The sequence below is a fragment of the Neltuma alba genome, unplaced genomic scaffold (genome assembly GCF_004799145.2).
Source record: "Neltuma alba isolate B1F8T4 unplaced genomic scaffold, ASM479914v2 tig00001782_pilon, whole genome shotgun sequence".
Lineage (NCBI taxonomy): Eukaryota > Viridiplantae > Streptophyta > Magnoliopsida > Fabales > Fabaceae > Neltuma > Neltuma alba.
The window spans coordinates 38,182-56,715 of NW_021632612.1; the positions used below are offsets into that span (position 1 = coordinate 38,182).

The following is an 18,534-nucleotide window of genomic DNA, read 5'->3' on the forward strand; positions in this document are numbered from 1 at the left end:
CTTCAAGAGGCTGTTGAAGGTTGGATTAAAGAGACTACCATGTGATCTTATTGTGACCATACTGAGATCCTATGACCTGCCAGTGCATTAATTTACAATCGGGGGCAAATCAGCAAAAATAGGAGCAGAAGATGTTGAGCAGCTGCTAGGAACCCGTCACGGTGGGGGGGAGGTGAAAACTAAAGCTGATGAGGGTGATGCTATGTATCAGGAGTTGAGAAATGAATATTGAAAAGTGTCATTCAACAAAATACTAAAAGATATTGTTTCAAGAGAGAAGGATCACAGATTTGAGTTTTTATTTGTACTGTACACACTAGGTAGTTTTCTATGTCCAAAATCAAGCTCAGAAGTGAGTGAGAAGTTGGTCAGAGTCATGTGTTGCACAATGGATGACTTTGAAAAGTATGATTGGGCTATCTATATTATAAAAGACCTCTAGAAAGAAATAGGAGACTATATTAAAGGGTACAGGCAGGACAATGAAGGGCAAGAGAGCAACATTGTTGGTGGCTGTATATACTTGCTTCTAGTATTACTATTTTGTTTGTCATTGTGTTTGCACTTGATTACTGATGTGCATAACATTAATGTTTTATATATGTGCCTGGCTTGCATCTTTTTGTGTGTGATTATTTTAACCTTAACATGCTTGTTGGTTGAGAGTCCACTACTGCAGTTGAATACTGGACTGATGAGAAGATAAAAGAATTGGCCAGCAAGGATAGGAAGAGTGTTAGGGGAATTATGTATGGAGAAAAAGGCAGTAAAGCTGTGACGGGGAAAGAAGAAAGGATAATTGTAGAGTTTTTAGACCCGGTATGTGGTATAATTGGTAAACTGAAGTTTTTATTTCGTAACCCGAACTTCTTATCTGCCATAATTATGTTGTCATTCCCTATACTGAAGTTCTGATTTGCTATAGTGACATAGAGCTTTGTCATTGTTAAGTTATAATTTGGCAAACTCAAGTTGTTATTCACAATACTTATGTTGTGATTGGCCATATTGAACTTGTCAATCGGTATACTGAAATTGTGAAGCTGTCATTTGTCATTGTGAACTTGCCAGTCGCCATGCTTGAGTTGTGATTTTGTTTACTGAATTTGTCATTCATGAAAGTAAACTTGTGATTTACCATAGTGAAGTTGTCATTTGGTAATAGTGAGTTGTGATTTTGTATACTGAACTTGTCATTCGGTATAATAAACTTGTCATCTACTATATGTGAGTTGTGATTTGGCTTACTGAACTTGTCATTCGGTATAATGAACTTGTCATCTGCCATACCTGAGTTGTGATTTTGTTTACTGAACTTGTCATTCAGTATAATGAACTTGTCATCTGTAATACCTGATATGTGATTTTGTTTACTGCACTTGTCATTCTGTATAATGAACTTGTTAATATGCCATAGTGAAGGTGTCATTTCCTATAGTGAACTTGTTATTGTATATACTTAATTGATTAATGTCTTTTGCATGTAGGAGCTGAAGAAGTTACTCGAGCACCTAATAAAAAGGAAAGAGGAAGGATAAAAGACGCTAATGAAAATAGTGGATGAGGAGTTGGTGAAAGTGCAGATCCCAAGACAGGGAGATGGTAGGAAGGGTAAATCAAGAGGAAAGGCTTAGGTTGAAACAGTGCTTGCAAATATCAGTGAGTCTGAAGATGATGAGGAGGACAAGTGCAACAATGATAACACAACTGAGAAAAAGGAGAAGGATGAAGTAGGCAGTGAAGATAGAGATAGTTATGGGAAGGGTGACACAGACAATGACAGTGAGAATGAAGAGAAGGAGGAAGACAGTCAAGGGGATGGTGATGACATGAGCGAAGGGGACAAGAAACACAAGAGTGATGGGGAGGGTGATGACAAGCAACCACTTGTGATGGAGAGTGCAATACCCACAACTAGTTCCCCTATGGAAGTGCCACCCAATGTTGAAGGTTATGATGGGGAGGGTGACATATCTGCAACCAGTTCTCCCATGAAAGTACCAAGCAACGTTGTAGGTGATGATGCAGAGGGTGATATACCTACAGTCAGTCCCCTTAGGGAAGTGTTACCCAGCAGTGAAGGTAATGATGCAAAGGGTTACTCACTGATGAAAATATTCCCCTGGCCATTGTTGAATTTGTTGGGCTTGATCCAGAACCTGTATCTATGGAGGCACAACAACTAAGGAGATTTAATAGGGTTCGGTTCAGCAAGATCAAGTCTCCCTAGTTGGAGTTGAAGGCACAATCAAGAATGAAGTTCAATGTCCTCGAAGGTGACTGCAACTTGATTCTGGGTCCTGCTCTAGTTAAGGAGCATTGGTTCTGTTTTGCATTCAAACCAAAGACCCAGAAGTTCAATGTTCTCAATTCTATGCGAGCAAGTTTAGAGCGTAAGAAGACCAACTCCAAGTAGAAGAAGGCAGCCACATATGACCCTCAAGAATTGGCCATCACAGGTTGTGTAAGATGTTCCTGACCTGTGCATGTTAGATAAGGAAATGACAGTTTTATATTATTATCCTTTTGATGAATATGGCATATGTGCAAAGGAATCAGTTTAAAGACATACTTCAAATGGTCATACTAGATTTGAGTAATGAGTTGGAAATTGTCCAACCTGATGTACCGCAGCAAAATAATTTGTGAGTGTATACACCCTACTCATATGATATGTTATTTGGCTGTGTTGGTTTGAGGAGCTGAAACTGTTAGGGTGGTGTTGTGGTTAAGAGGGACTGTGGTGTGTATGTGCTCATATGGCTCAGGAAATAGGAGCCTCATGTTCCCATTCAATACACCAAGGTATTGATATGACCTTATTTATTGTGTAATCAAGAGTGATCACTTGTGACTTCTTTGGTGGTAAACTTGCTATGCAGGCTGATGTGTCCTCTTTTCGGCACGAGCTGATATGATGGCTTGTGAACCAAGATGACCATGAATGCCGTCAGAATGTGTACGATCTTATCTCACAACCAGAGAAGGGCCGAATGACCAAGAAGAGGAGAAAGTCTTTGTAGAGAGCATTTAAATTAGGCTGTAACTTTTACTAATTTTGTGAATAGATTCATTTATTGAAATTGTATGCCAATTATTGTAATGGTTATGATATGGTTGGATTAATGATATAATAGTACTTATATTTGGAATGACAAATTTCCCTTTAGTCAGGCCAATGATAAGTTTACTAGGTGTAACGACAAGTTCATTATGGCCAATGACAACTTGTGAAAGGGTTTTCATACAAATTTGAGATTCTGTATTAAAAGTGGCTAAATTCGCACATTAATTCACTGAATGACAGGTTGACAAAGGAAAATGACAAGCTGATAATGGCAAACAACTATTTCCCAAGATGTTTTCATGCAAGGGAAAATTTCTGTTGAAATTAGTGGATTTCCACTCTTGATAAATATAGAATGACAAGCTCACTAAGGAAATTGACAAGTTGACTAACGAAATTTACAAGTTCCAATAATGTTTTCATGAAATAAAAAATTTCTGTTGAAATGAGTGGATTTCCACTGCTATAATCACGGAATGACAAGTTCACTAAGGAAATTGACAAGTTCACTTGCGAAAATTACAAGTTCCAATAAGGTTTTCATGAAATTGAAAATTTTTGTTGAAATAACTGCATTTCCAATCCTGATAAATACGGAATGATAAGTTCACAAACGAAATTGACAAGTTCACTAATGAAAATTACAAGTTCCGATAATGTTTTCATGAAACCAAAAATTTCTGGTGAAATGAGTGGATTTCCATTGCTCATAATCACGAAATGACAATTTCACTAAAGAAATTGACAAGTTCACTTATGAAAATTACATGTTCCAATAAGGTTTTCATGAAAATGAATATTTCTGTTGAAATGACTACATTTCCACTCCTGATAAACACAGAATGACAAGTTCACAAACAAAATTGACAAGTTCACTAATGAAAATTACAAGTTCCAATTATGTTTTCATGAAACTGAAAATTTCTATTGAAATGACTAGATTTCTACTATTGATAAACACGGGATTACAACTTCAGAAAGGGAATTGACAAGTTCACTATGGAAAGTGATAAGTTCCCAGAAGATTTTGATACATTTTCATACTTTTGAAGGCTGAGATTACACTGCACATTTCTAACAGCAACTACTTTTGATGAACACAGAATTACAAGTTGACATTGCTAAATGACAAGTTTACTATGGCAAATGACAAGTTCCTATAAGGTTTTCACACATTTTGTTTTCTGACAGCAACCACTTCTGATAAACACGGAATTACACTTTGCATATTTCTAACAGCAACCACTTCTGATGAACATGAAATTACAAGTCCACAAAAACAAATGACAACTTAACTATGTAAAATAAAAAGAACGAACAAATTCAGATTTCTTTTACAGCAACAAGTTTTTTACAACATTCAATGACAAGTTCACATTAACTTGCATCTTCCACTTAATGTCCCTTTATTACCAAACATAGAATTAACAAAAAAATATATGTGCACATCTACTAACACCCTACTTCTAAAAAGATTTAGAAGGGTGAACCCTATATGTGCCAAAAAAATTAGTTGTCCCATTTGTAAGTAGAAGTCAACTTGGGTTAGGATTTTTGTATGTCCTCTTTGTATGTCTAGGATGAAGACATCTAGTGCAATGATATATTTTTATGTTCTGAAATTGTGATTCCTTTCTGTTTCTTCTTGGTCTTCCAGGAGGCCTAGCAGTGATTGTGAGTAAAAGCAAGGTTTGGGCAGTAATATTCTCAAACCTATAGTCATTCAGGGAAGGCATATCAATTGTCATAACTGGAATCATGCTCTGGGAATAGATTTTCTCTTGGGATGAACGTTTGTAACACTCTTCAACATAATCATAAACGTTTTCCCCTATAGTCTTAATAGCTGCATAAACACATGAGCATGGAATCCCTGACATTTGCCAAGTTCTATAGCAGCATTGTTATAGGCCAAGGTCCACTCTTTGGTCTCCACGTGATGTGTGCACGCATATTCTTCTCCCTCCATAATTCTCACAGTGCATGTACCTACTGAAATGCACATGCTCTAACACTTTTGCCTCTATTTTTGACCCAACACAATTACTCCACTTAGTCATTGTCGCATATGATGCATACATCTTTCTTGCTACTTTCTTCCGGTGCTCATGGATCATTTGGGCCACGTTATGCCTCCTCTCCCTCACCATCAAAGCATTAAAAGATTTAACTAAATTAGTTGTTATGTTATCCCGCCTTCTATATGGGAACTTGCTCAATGCCCACCTATCCACATTACCTTGATTGATAGCCCACTAATATAACTCATGAGACATGGTTCTGAGATCATCCGGCGCGTGATCAAACTCATCCGGAAGTCTTGCATAAGCCACTTTACCCAGTACATTCAATGTATCTTTCTTTGAATTTTCATTTGTCCTTCTCTGACCTCTGTTTAATTTCATATATTCAGAGCTAAAGTTCTCCTTCACATGCCTATAACTGTATGCATGCCTTTCACCCCTAAATATTCCTTGCACAGCCCCAATTATGGAATTATGTCTATCTGACACAATAGTCAATTGCATTAACTGACTATTTGTTTAATTTTGTGAAAAAACCACGTCCAATCCTCAAGATTCTCTCCCTTCACCACTGCTATTACAAACGGCAACATCTTATTATCTGCATCATATGCCAAACCTGACAGTAATGTCCCCCTATATGGACTACTTAAATAACTACCATCAACATATAATATAGGCCTTGCACCGTTCAAAAAACCTTCAACACATGCACCGTATGTAATGAACACATACTCAAATCTATTACCAATAGAGGCCCATTCAGCAACTGCTTTGTCATCAGTTTCCTTCACCTTTTCACATAACCATGGTATTAACAGACATGACTGTTCTGGTTTTCCATGTATTTCTTTCATTGCCTTTTTCTTTGCTCTATATGCCTGACAATATGTAAGCCTCACTCCATACTCCCTCTCCAACATCTTCCTTATCTCAGTGGGCCGTTTTTCAACATGGTCCATTATCTCTTCAACTATTACTGATGATGTCAACGTTCTCAGTTGGCCGTTTTTCAACATGTGGAATATATCGGCCCACTCCTACAAACACTCCTACCCATTTCATACAATTTATCTTGCCCATTAGTGTTCCCTGACTCTCTAAACCACTACACTTGCTTCTCTAACTTGATCCACCCCTTCAAAAGTCAGGTATTCAACTCCATTCTCAACATTCACTGGCTCATGTTAATCACCAATAGTCATTTCAAATGTATTCATGTCTTGTGAAAGTCCCAATAAATTCTCACTCCTACCACCATAATACCAAGTTAGGATGGCTATATTCAAATGATAGGTTTGAATAAAATAACATGTCTGCATATCTAAATAACAAGTCCGCATATGGTTATTACAACTTTAGTAACTAAAATAACAAGTCTACATCTACAAACTATTGGTTACTAAAATAACAAGTCTGTATGTGGTAATTACAACTTGAGCTACTCACACAACAAGTCTCCATATAGAAACTGCTGGTTAGCATAACATCTGTAGATCTAAATAACAAGTCCGTATATGATAATTACAACTTTAGTACGCTAAATTACAAGTCTACATATGGAAACCACTACTTATGCCTAATAACAAGTTTGCATTTCTAAAAGACAAGTTTACAAATAGAAATGACATGTACACTACATTGAATAACATGCTTGCATTTACTAATTACAATTTAGGACTACAACACCATTAGCTTGGTTACAACATTTCTATATGAATTAGCAACAATATATTAGCAAATAACAAGATTCAATTGGAAAACATAACCACTTATATGTCTGGATCATTTCTTACTCTAGGTTCCTTGTCATTCCCGTTCCCTCCTATATACACATGAACACTGCTGTCATTATATCTAAATAAGTTGTAGATGTTACCATCATCATAAAGATCAATCAATGTACTCTCATCAAATTTAACTTTATACATAATCTCATATCCACTACCATTATTACCTATCCACTGTGATATTATTTCACACAACTTATTTATTTTTATCCATTCTTTTATACTGGTTACCCTTACACTCCCTCCAATATATTTAACTTACCCCTCACAATTTGCTTCAAAATGTCCACTAACGTGCACGTAATAGAACAACTCCTTCTCACAGCTTCTTCTGTTATTGAAATCCATTTTCCTACTAATTTGCAGCAAAAATTTATGTTTAGTCAGTACATCAGCTTCACTAATAAATATTTACACATTTATTCCATCAACTCAAACATTTACATACCAAATTAAAAACCCGCGACCTCTTGTCTTCCCAACATCACTTTAGGGCTTGACAACTTTAACACCCAAAATCACGGCATCGTCATTCTCTCCTTCCATGGCAACACCTTAACCTTCACAGTCAAATTATCGGCCATTATCCCAGCCACACTCTGTCAAACCACTACACTCCTACCCCTTTCCGATCGCAACCATCACCATGCGCTACAAATGAGAGATGACCATTCACACTACAAAAACAAAAATATCCCACCTCTAACTAACCACAACCTCCTACATTGTGATATTTTTCATCTTCAACTATACCTCCCACTCCCTCCCTTCCTCCAGCCTTCTCACCCACACAGTAGATATGAAGGTGAAGAATATCATAATGTGCAACTCTTACGGGGAAGAATAGAAGAAGAGTTTAGTCAGTAAGTTACTCGCATCATTGCTAATGTTGGAAGAAATTTCATCCCAATATCACACAAACACGTTTGGGTCTTTCTTCTCCAGAAGCTCTCCCGCCACGCATAAAAATCCTTATCTCTGCCTTCATTAAGAGTCTTGATGAGTAAGGGGCATTTCAGCTATTTAACGCACATTTCATAATTGCAAATTAGGGCCGAGTCCTCTGTAGTAATTTTTCAAATTCAGGGTCCCTGGTTGCCATTTTATATATTGGGGTCTTTATTTGCAGTTTTCTCTATAATTTATGAATGAAATAATTTATTTTACTTTTCATAAATTAATTATAATTACCATATGCAATTCCCTTCTCTTTATATTATGAATACAAAAACATTCGTATCTTCATTTTAGTCTCATATCCTACGTATTCCTCACGTTTATACTTTTTTTAGGCACATGTATCCTCTTATTAGAAGTAATCTTGTTCAAGGCATCACGTACTGTGGGTACCTTTTCTAACAAAAATTTGAAATTTGGTTCACCATATTATGAGAGATTAGTTCCTTTTGTTAGACTTAATTCCCATTAAGTGCTTCTAATTCACAAACCACATCAAATTTTTTTTTTGGCTACACATAGTTATCCTCCCATTGAAAACAATCCTATTTGAGGTACTATCAGGCACTAAACGTGGGTATCGCTCCCAATAGAGATTTAAACTTTGGTTTACTATGTTGTGGGAGATTAGTTGGTGTTTCTACTTGTTTTTATTCACAAACTATATCCCATTTTTTTTGCTACATATGTGCATCTTTTTATTAGAGACAATCCTATTTAAGGTTTTGTCAGGTACTAAATGTAAGCATCTCTCCTAATAGAGATTTGAATTTTAGTTCACTATATTGTGGGAGATTAGCCCTTTTTATTAGACTCAATTCTCGTAAGTGTTTCTACTTCTTTTTATTCATAAACTATATTTTTTTTTTTGGGTACACATAAATATCTTTTTATTGGAGATAATCCTATTTGAAGTATTGTGAGGCACTAAATGTAGGCACTTTTCTTATTAAAAATTTAAATATTAATTCTTCACATTATGAGAAACTAATCCCTTTTGCTAGACCTAATCCAGTTGGTAACTATGTCACATTTTATATAACAAATTGACACATAAATTCAGTGTCTGAGCCGATACGATGCAGTTCGACTTAGGGCCCATTAGTATAGTGAGGCCTATATTCTTAGGCCCAATAAAATACAAACCAATAAACTCCTCAGTATGTACAGCCCAACTAATTGGCGTGAATTATTGATGTTGTTTGGAAACTGGGGGTTGTAATGGGAATTCAATTAAATAATTTAATCAGTTGAAAAAAACCTCAAAATTTGAATAAGTTAAATGATAGAAATATAAAGATTCTGCCACAGTTGAAAATTGGTTGGCAATTTCATAGTTTGAACGACCAAGGTGGTGATGGATTTACCCAAATCCGCTATGCGTATGAATCCCAATTCTTCACCAGGCTGTCTCGAGGCATCATAGAAGGTTTTGAGGCAATTCCTGATTACCGGTAGTTGGAATTAGTATTTGCAAAGATAATGAGATCATGTGCAAAGAGGAGATGGAAGATGGGAGGACCCTTGTTGAAGTCTCCAAGCCTCAATAGCAATGCTTTCTTAAACAAGATGAGTGAGATTCTTCATGCAAATAACGAACAAGTATGGAGAAAAGGAATCTCATTGTCTCACACTGCATGATGGATGGAATGTATCAGACTTGCTACTAGTCTAAAGAACTTGCATGGTCGATGATGATAAAAGCATCTCAATTATATTCACAATATTCTCCTATGGGTGTATTTCTTTTAAACGATTTGGCAAGATTGACTATCTAACGTGATCATATGCTGTTCAAGATCTATTTTTATAGTCATCAAGCCTCAGGCTCCTTCACCATCTTTTTTAAGTGAATTACTTTTTGAGCAATAATAATATTGTTAGAACTGAGTCTCCCAAGGACAAAATTGCATTGATTAGGGGGAATGATTCTATAAAGAATTAATTTAATTTTGTTGGCAATAGTCTTCATAAACTAAGAAAGTTGTTGTGCCCGAATAATTTTTTTTAAAAAAATTTGTTGCTAATTAAGGAGGAGTATTTTTTAAAAGATCATTTGTTAAGGGTTGGGAAAATGACTAAATATGGTATTTTTAGAAAAATCATTTAAAATATCATAAAATTTTGAACTAAGTACCATGAGAAAAGACACAGGCTAAATATTCTATATGATAAGGAAATCATTTATGGGGAACATAGATTGAGAAATATTCTAACAAATTTATATTTACAAGTCAAACATGCATATTTATCAGTTGAATTTAACAATTTATGTTTATACGTTGTAGTTTTATATATATACAATTGAGTTTTTGAAATTTTTTTGACTAGAAGTTGTTTTCTCAAATAAAAGCTTTATAAAGATTGATTTTTTTTTTTTTGCACTATCAAAAAATGCCGAGTCAAGTTTGTTAATTGACTATTGTGCTCCTGGGCCCTTGTGTTAAGTGGGCCAGCTTGTTTTTTTTTTTTGGGTCAAATTCTTATTAAGGCCGTTTGCCCAATCATTCTCTTCCTTACCTGCTTGGTGTCTATTGCCAATCGCTCTGGGACATTAGCCCCAGACTTGTCCTGTCTTCCTCTCCTCTTCACTCCTCTCGGTCTGGCTTCTTCTTTGTCACCACGCCATCAGCTCACCTAGTAAATCTTTTAATATTTATAGTTGTCTCCAGTCCCTACATCGTTCTGGGCTCACCTGGGAAAGGAAAAAAGAAGAAGGAAAGAAACACATTAGGAAAAGAAATCCAAATAGGAAGTACGGCGGCGCAAATTCCCAGTAGCTTTGGCCATGAGTTGATGGCTTGTCTTCGTTGCCACCTTGTCAAAACCTATGACCAGGTCACTATCAATTCATCCTCTTGAGTATATGCAATATCATTGTTGTTTTTTTCTTTGGGAAAATTTCAGTGAAGGATTGCAGAAGGCAATTTATATCAGTCAAGGACCAAAACTTTCTGAAATTTCACTACAGGACCAAGGGACCAAATTGAAATTAAAATTTAGAGTGAGATTACAATACTACCCCTCTCTTTTTATTTTATTAAAAAATAAATATTTACCGGAGTTACTGTTCCGGCCACTGGAGCTCAGGTGGCTGCCGTCGGGGTCTGACCACCGGTGGCCGGAACAGTAGCTCCGGCCAGACCTCCGGTGGCCAGAGTTTTTCTTTGTTTAAAACAAAGTGGCCAAGGGAGGGTTTGAACCCATGATCCCTTGGCACACCAAAAGACTTATAACCACTAAGGCAAGCAACACATTTAATCATAAGATGCAAATAAAACTATATATAACAAACCAAACGCAACTGTCCAAATATAAATAAACAAGTGAAATTAGATGATTTACAAGTGGAATTCAGAAATTTGCAACAAAAATTAGGCAATTTACAAATAACATAATAGAAGTCATAACTCCAAATGCAAGTGTTTAAGTGTAAATGAGTAAGTAAAATTTAAAGATTTACAACAAAAGTTTATGGATTTACAACCCAAATTTGGCAAACACGAGAATTCACAACCCAAAATGTAAGTGTTTGAGTGTAAGTGAACAAGTGAAATTAGATGATTTACAAGTGGAATTCAGCAATTTACAACAAAAATTAGGCAATTTACAAATAACATAATAGAAGTCATAACTCCAAAGTGTTTAAGTGCAAATGAGCAAGTGAAATTTGAAGATTTACAACAAAAGTTTATGGATTTACAATCCAAATTTGACAAACACAAGAGAATTCACAACCCAAAATGTAAGTGTTTGAGTGTAAGTGAACAAGTGAAATTAGACGATTTACAAGTGGAATTCAGCAATTTACAACAAAAATTAGGCAATTTACAAATAATATAATAGAAGTCATAACTCCAAATGCAAGTGTTTAAGTGCAAATGAGCAAGTGAAATTTGAAGATTTACAACAAAAGTTTATGGATTTACAATCCAAATTTGACAAACACAAGAGAATTCACAACCCAAAATGTAAGTGTTTGAGTGTAAGTGAACAAGTAAAATTAGACGATTTACAAGTGGAATTCAGCAATTTACAACAAAAATTAGGCAATTTACAAATAACATAATAGAAATCATAACCCAAAATGTAAGTGTTTAAGTGCAAATGAGCAAGTGAAATTATCGAATTTCACTTGCAAATCTATAAAATTTTGTTGTAAATTTTCAAATTTCATTTGCTCATTTACACTTAAACACTTGTATTTGGGATTGTGAGTTCCATTATGTTATTTGTAAATTTCCTAATATTTGTTGTAAATTGCTGAATTCCACTTGTAAATCATCCAATTTCACTTGTTCACTTACACTCAAACACTTATATTTTTGGTTGTGAATTCTCTTGTGTTTGTCAAATTTGGGTTGTAAATCCATAAACTTTTGTTGTAAATCTTCAAATTTCACTTGCTCATTTGTACTTAAACACTTGTATTTGGGATTATGACTTCTATTGTGTTATTTGTAAATTACCTAATTTTTGTTGTAAATTGTTGAGTTTTACTTGTAAATCATCCAATTTCACTTGTTCACTTATACTCAAACACTTACATTTTGGGTTGTGAATTCTCTTGTGTTTACCAAATTTGGGTTGTAAATCCATAAAATTTTGTTGTAAATCTTCAAATTTTACTTGCTCATTTGCACTTAAATACTTGCATTTTGGGTTATGACTTCTATTATGTTATTTGTAAATTGCCTAATTTTTGTTGCAAATTGCTGAATTCCACTTGTAAATCGTCTAATTTCACTTGTTCACTTATATTTGGATAGTTACGTTTGTTTTGTTATATATAGTTTTATTTGCATCTTATAATTGAATGGGTTGCTTGGCTTGGTGGTTACAAATCTTTTGGTGTGCCAGGGGGTCATGGGTTCAAACCCTCCCTTGGCTACTTTGTTTTAAACAAAAAAAACTCCGGCCACCGGAGCTTCAGTCAGAGCTACTGTTCCGGCCATCGGTGACCGGATCCCGGGAGGCGGCCACCTGAGCGTCGGTGGCCGGACCTCCGATCTCCAGTGGCCGGAACAGTAACTCCGGTAAATATTTATTTTTTAATAAAATAAAAAGGGAGGGGTATTATTGTAATCTCATTCTAAATTTTAATTTCAATTTAGTCCCTTGGTCCTGCAGTGAAATTTGAGAAAGTTTTGGTGCTTGACTGTTATAAATTGTCTTCTGTAGTCCTTCGCTGAAATTTTCCCCTTTTCTTTCTCCCTCTCTCTTTCTTTCTTCTCGTAGAATGTTTTAGGCTTTTTAATGTTAGTTTTCCGTTGGACTCTTGTTTTTTCCTACTTGAAACAATATGCGGTTTAGGCTGTAATTAACTTTGTATCTGCTTCTTCGCTCAACAGTTCAGCGAATCAGGCTGCGAGAATTGCCCATTCTTTAAGATGGAGGAAGACCACGAGCGTGTTGTTGACTGCACAACTCCTAATTTTAATGGGTATGGATGTTCGACTAAAACCTCTGTGACATTGCATTTGTTGTGCATTCGTTTAGACAAAGTTTCTTATCGTTTGCAATTTTTCATGTCCTTTCTTCGTACTTTTCACAGGATAATTTCAGTTATGGATCCATCTCGAAGTTGGGCTGCACGTTGGTTGCGAATTGGTATGTTTGTCTTCTGTTAGGCTCCGTAATATATCCTATATGATTTTCTGCAAATAAAACTCTATCTTTCCTTGCACATATGCGGAGATAATCCTAGGAGTCCAAGAGTAATGGCATCTTTCTTTGCTTCTAAGAGTGCTCACTTTCATTGACAAAGCTTTGTAACGGCAGAATGAACTTGTTTCTGTGAATTGCTTCCAAAGTACCAACTATTACTTACATACAAGGAAGCCTTTTAATTAATTGAATCCAATCAGAAACTATTATTTATATAGAAGAATGTGGATTTTATCAATAGATTTATTTAGCCTTGCTCAGTCTTTCTATGTGGATTTTATTAATAGATTTATTTAGCCTTGCTCAGTCTTTGTATCAGAGAAAGGGTAGTGGTGGTTTACTTTATTGTCCAAGAAGGCCTTGGCTGCTTTATTTTCATTTGAGATGGCAGTAAAGCTAGAGGTGCTAAAAGGTCTTGCTACGACACTGTAATAAGGGAGCGTAAGCGTTCCTCATTTCTTGATGGTTTTACTGGCTTGCACTTGCCACTCAAGGGAAATTCCTTTTTTGTTGGGGGGGGGGGGGGGGATCTTCTTTCTATCAATTTGGGTCTGTAATGAGTCTTATCTTGCTCTTAAAGTCAGGGATAGGGTCTTGACTGAGAAAATTACTACTTGTTTTCTTGGATACATTGAAATTAGAGTGGGTTTTCTCTAGCAAAGATGAATAAAGGGACACTTGCTCAAGAAATTTGTTAAAGTTAATGGCTACAATGAAGATGAATTAGGAAAAAAAAATTGAAGCCTGAGATGTGAAATATATTAAAGTCTTAAATTTTGCTAAGGATTAAAGTCAATCTATCTCTAGTTCCTCTGTCTAGGATTCTCCTTGTAGGCCTTTTCTTGAGGTCTTGTTTGGTGCTTGATTTCTCTGGCTAAGATAGCTTGGCGTGGCTTGGGTTTTGAGACCTTTTGAGGAGAAAGAAATAAGGATGATTTTTTGCTGTATGGATAAAGTCAACGGGTCCTCATGGTTTTACCCTGGGCTTCATAATTTATATAACATTATTGCAAAGGATTTGGTCAGGGTGCTTGATGGGTTCCATTACTACGACATAGTTATAAAGATATGAATTTTATTTTCATCACTACCTTTCTAATAGAACTGGTGGGGTAGTGGGGGAATCTATAGGAAAATTGGGAAATGAACCCAAGAGTGTTACTGGGGGGCTTGTTTATTTTTAGCAGTACCTTTCTTGGGTTGCGCCTTGAGGGAGACAGAGAGAGAAAAGAATGAGTGAATAGAGTTAAGGGAGGATGAGAAGAGGTAGGTAGGCAGAATTTGAATGCAAATTAGTGGGGGGAGGTTTGATCTCCTAAAAATCAGGGAACTTTGTCATTCTAGTTTCTCTTTATTAGGCGTGTGCTTGATTTTTTTTTTTTTTGTCATCAGTGTAGCTCCGACCTTCTAGCAGCAGCCTACTTCCTCTAGCTCTAGGGACCTGAGTTGTGAATAATTCATAGAATGGCTGCTTCTAAAATAAGGAAAGATTGGTAAAGAAATTGGATCTTGAAGATGAGAATTGTATTAAAGGTTTAAATGTTGTTGCTTGCTGAAGAGTTTAGCTGAAGCCCAGCAACAGATCTTCTGAGGGGGAAAGGAAAATAGAAGTCGGAGAGTTGGGGTTGGATGGATAAAGCCATCAGGGCTTTATTGTTTTGCAATGGGCTTCTTTCATGAATCTTAGAACATTATTAAACAGGATTTGGTGAGAAAGCTTTACAAGTTCCATTAGAGTTCAACAGATATGAATTTTACTTTCATCACTAATGTCCTCTTGTTAGCCTGATTATATGCTTTCTTCTAAGTCAGTTCTTGATGATGCATCCTTATTAGCAAATGAAATGGGGAAGAATGTGATAAGGCAAAGAAATTGGGGTTTGTTTCTTAAGTTGACATTTTTCCCTCTGGAGAGAGCTTGCCATTATCTTATTGGGTGGAAGACTTGGTGCCGACCCATTAATGAAAAGGTCTTGGAAACTTTTCCCCCCACTGAGGTTTACATTGGTTGGTGTATGGTGTATCCTTTAGAAGACCTTTATTATGACAACATCTAGTAAGGATGGTTTATGGTTGCTATGCTTACTTGGAGCTAATTGCTACTTATGGGAGTCTATGGCATTTGTTTTCTTCATGTTATGACTCAACCTTTTGTTTCTCAAAGATGGAGGGTTTTCCCTTTTTTTTTTTTTTGGGCTCTAAATATCATGTAAAAAATGTGGGAGAGATGAAGAGAACCTCTTCTGTGGGAATTGTAGCTGGTCATTTTGACCAACATTTAATTGTCTTAATAGATGGATGATACAAGCCAATCAATTTAAACCACACTATTTATTGAGATATAGTAGTCAGCGTACAATCTACTCTATACGTTGTTGGCATTCAACAATATTCACGCTATGCATATTAATTGCAACAAATCTCTTCCTGAATTTAGATCTTGTATTGCACTTAAGGCTTTCAACCTAAGGTTATATTTAAAACGTATTGCAAGAAAATTTCCTCGTGGTGTTTACACTCTTGCTGTTTCAGAGTCTCTTCCCGAAGAAATGCAGGTTTGTAATTTCCAATCAACCTGCTGATGGCATATTTGGTTACTAAATGATCTCCTTTCAGTACCAGGTTTGATAAATCAACACTGGGTCAAATGACCTACTAACATGATTTATTTTTTCTTACCCCTTGGTAAATCATCACGTTTTGATTGTTCAATAAATTCATCTTTTTGTGGCTCCTATTAGATTCCTAAAACAGAGAGACAGACGATCCTTTTTATGAAGTGTGGCTTTTTTTTTCCCCCTTAGAAAGAGTTTTGTTGCTATTAGACACATATTGGACCTTAGATATGGCCACACCACCAATAGCCTTATGGTTTAGTAGCATAGAAGTTTCCTTGCAAATGTGAGGTTTTAAATTCCATCACATTTGTAATCTCAAGCTATTAATGCTTGTCCCTCTATTTTTTTTTGGGGGGGGGGGGGTTGGGAACACATGGCACACACCGCACAAGAATTGACTTAAGATGACAAGAGTTGAAAGGTATTAAAGGATTTGGAAATTCAGTTTCTATTCTTTTTTCCCTTTCTTTCACTTAAATCTTAGATAGAAGCAATGTTGTGCACCAATGCATGTATATATGATCATTATATACTCTTTTGCAGGCTATTTGTGAAGATGAGCGTGTGCAGTATATTCCTCCCTAATGCTTGTGAAGCACTTTTATCGTTGCCTTGACATCAACTGAACAGAAACTGAATTGCCTTCATCTGTAGTAAAATGTAGGTTTTCATGTTCATAGTCAGTTTGCTGTATTGTGTACTTTTGACAAAAGTGGTTTTGTGCTCTGAGCTACTTAGTTTCTCTCAAGAATGAACTAAAACGATTACTGAAAACCTGACATGCTAGCATGCGCAATGGTGCATAAGTTCAAGTCATGTAATGAAGCTGCGCATTGTTTACATAAAATATTAAATTAAATCGATTAATAAGTTGTAATATTTATATAAATTACAGTTTTTTTTGCTAAATTATATATAGCCCCTATGAGCTTTATGTCGAATAATCTTCCTAATTTTTGAAATTTTTAATAAAACTTCAAAACTTTTATATTTATGTAGATAATTTCTTCACAGTTAGTTTTATTCATTATTTATTTGCATATGGTTTAATGTTTGAGGGCTTATCTCTATTAAATTAAAATGTTTTATCTCATGAAAATAGAACGAAAAGAGTAAGGTCATATGATAGTTCATTAGAGAAAGATATGTCATACTTACAATGCTCCTATCTTATATGGTAGTTGCTAAGAGAAATTCTTTGGAGGCAAAGCATATTTATTGAGGCATTCTTAGGAAGTCAAGTAGAGAGAGTGAATTTTTCTTAATTACTGTCAAAATAACTAAAATTACCCATAGGGCTTGTTTGATTACTTGGAAGGAGATCAATGTAAAGTACTACTTTTATTCTTTAATATAAAAGCTGGTTGATTAATTTGAGTAGATTAAAGAAATTTGTCAAGTTACTTATTTGTAAAAAATATGTGTTGTCTTTTCTAAAATACTCTTACTAATTTATATAACTGCTACAAGAGGTATCTTGAGAAAAAAATGAATAAATATAAGAGATAAAATGGATTAGAATCTTATATTTAAAATCAAATTAAAAGTCAAACTAGCTTTTATATTAAGTATCGGAGGTAGTAACAATTATTACCTAAGTTTGTTTGCTACGTAGTGACAAATTAATGATACTTTGGGATTATATGAGAAAAGTAATGACTCACTGGGGATCAAAATCTTAAAATGTTCATTAGCTCGCTTGGTCTTTGGGATTAAAAGATACCACGAGTGTTTCAATTAAAAAAAAAAAGGGGGGGATGCAAGGGTGTTTGGCTAATCATCTAAAAGTAAAGCCAGGAAAACGGGTCGAGTTTGTTAGGCCAGCCCGTTTAGGCTTGAAATTATGAGGATAGGGCTTGAAATTTTTCTCCTCAAATGGAAAACAGGCCTTGGAGGGCCAAGGGCTTAAAAGGGCCGGTTCGTTTAGGCCCTTTTATAATTTTTTTGTTTTTTAAAATTTTTTTATGTAATTCTAATATTATTAATTTTTTACATTGTTAATAATATTTCAAATATTTAGTTATTATTATCATGTTAAAATTAAATTTTACAGAATGATTTAATTTATTTAGTTTTAGACAATAATTTATCCAATTAAATTTTTAAAAAATAAGTTAATTTTGCATTGATATTTTTAAACTATATATATTTGATAATAGAGTATTTTTATACTTATATAACTTATGATTCTATAATTTGAATTAGAAATTCATGAGTTTCAACAATAATGTTTCTCACATTAAAGTAAAATAATAGCTAGATTGCAAAATTTAAAAGTAAAATTCCTATAAAGAAGAAAAACTTGATATTTTTGTTACGAAAGAAAAACATACTTATGAAGAAGAGTAATTGATTATAGTGATGATAAAGTTTCAAAAGATTAATGATAGTATTTATTTATTACACAATTG

The 18,534-nt window shown here is 35.0% G+C and overlaps 1 protein-coding gene across 1 annotated transcript; it reads left to right on the top strand.

Moving 5' to 3' along the window:
- The first annotated feature begins 9,320 nt into the window (after nt 1–9,320).
- Nucleotides 9,321–16,990, top strand: LOC114711454 (uncharacterized). Its single transcript, XM_028895866.1, has 6 exons — nt 9,321–9,411; nt 10,330–10,676; nt 13,190–13,281; nt 13,393–13,452; nt 16,000–16,060; nt 16,667–16,990. The coding sequence occupies exons 1-6, from the start codon at nt 9,321–9,323 to the stop codon at nt 16,706–16,708; spliced, it is 693 nt and encodes a 230-aa protein (XP_028751699.1). The 3' UTR covers nt 16,709–16,990.
- Nucleotides 16,991–18,534: the final 1,544 nt, after the last annotated feature.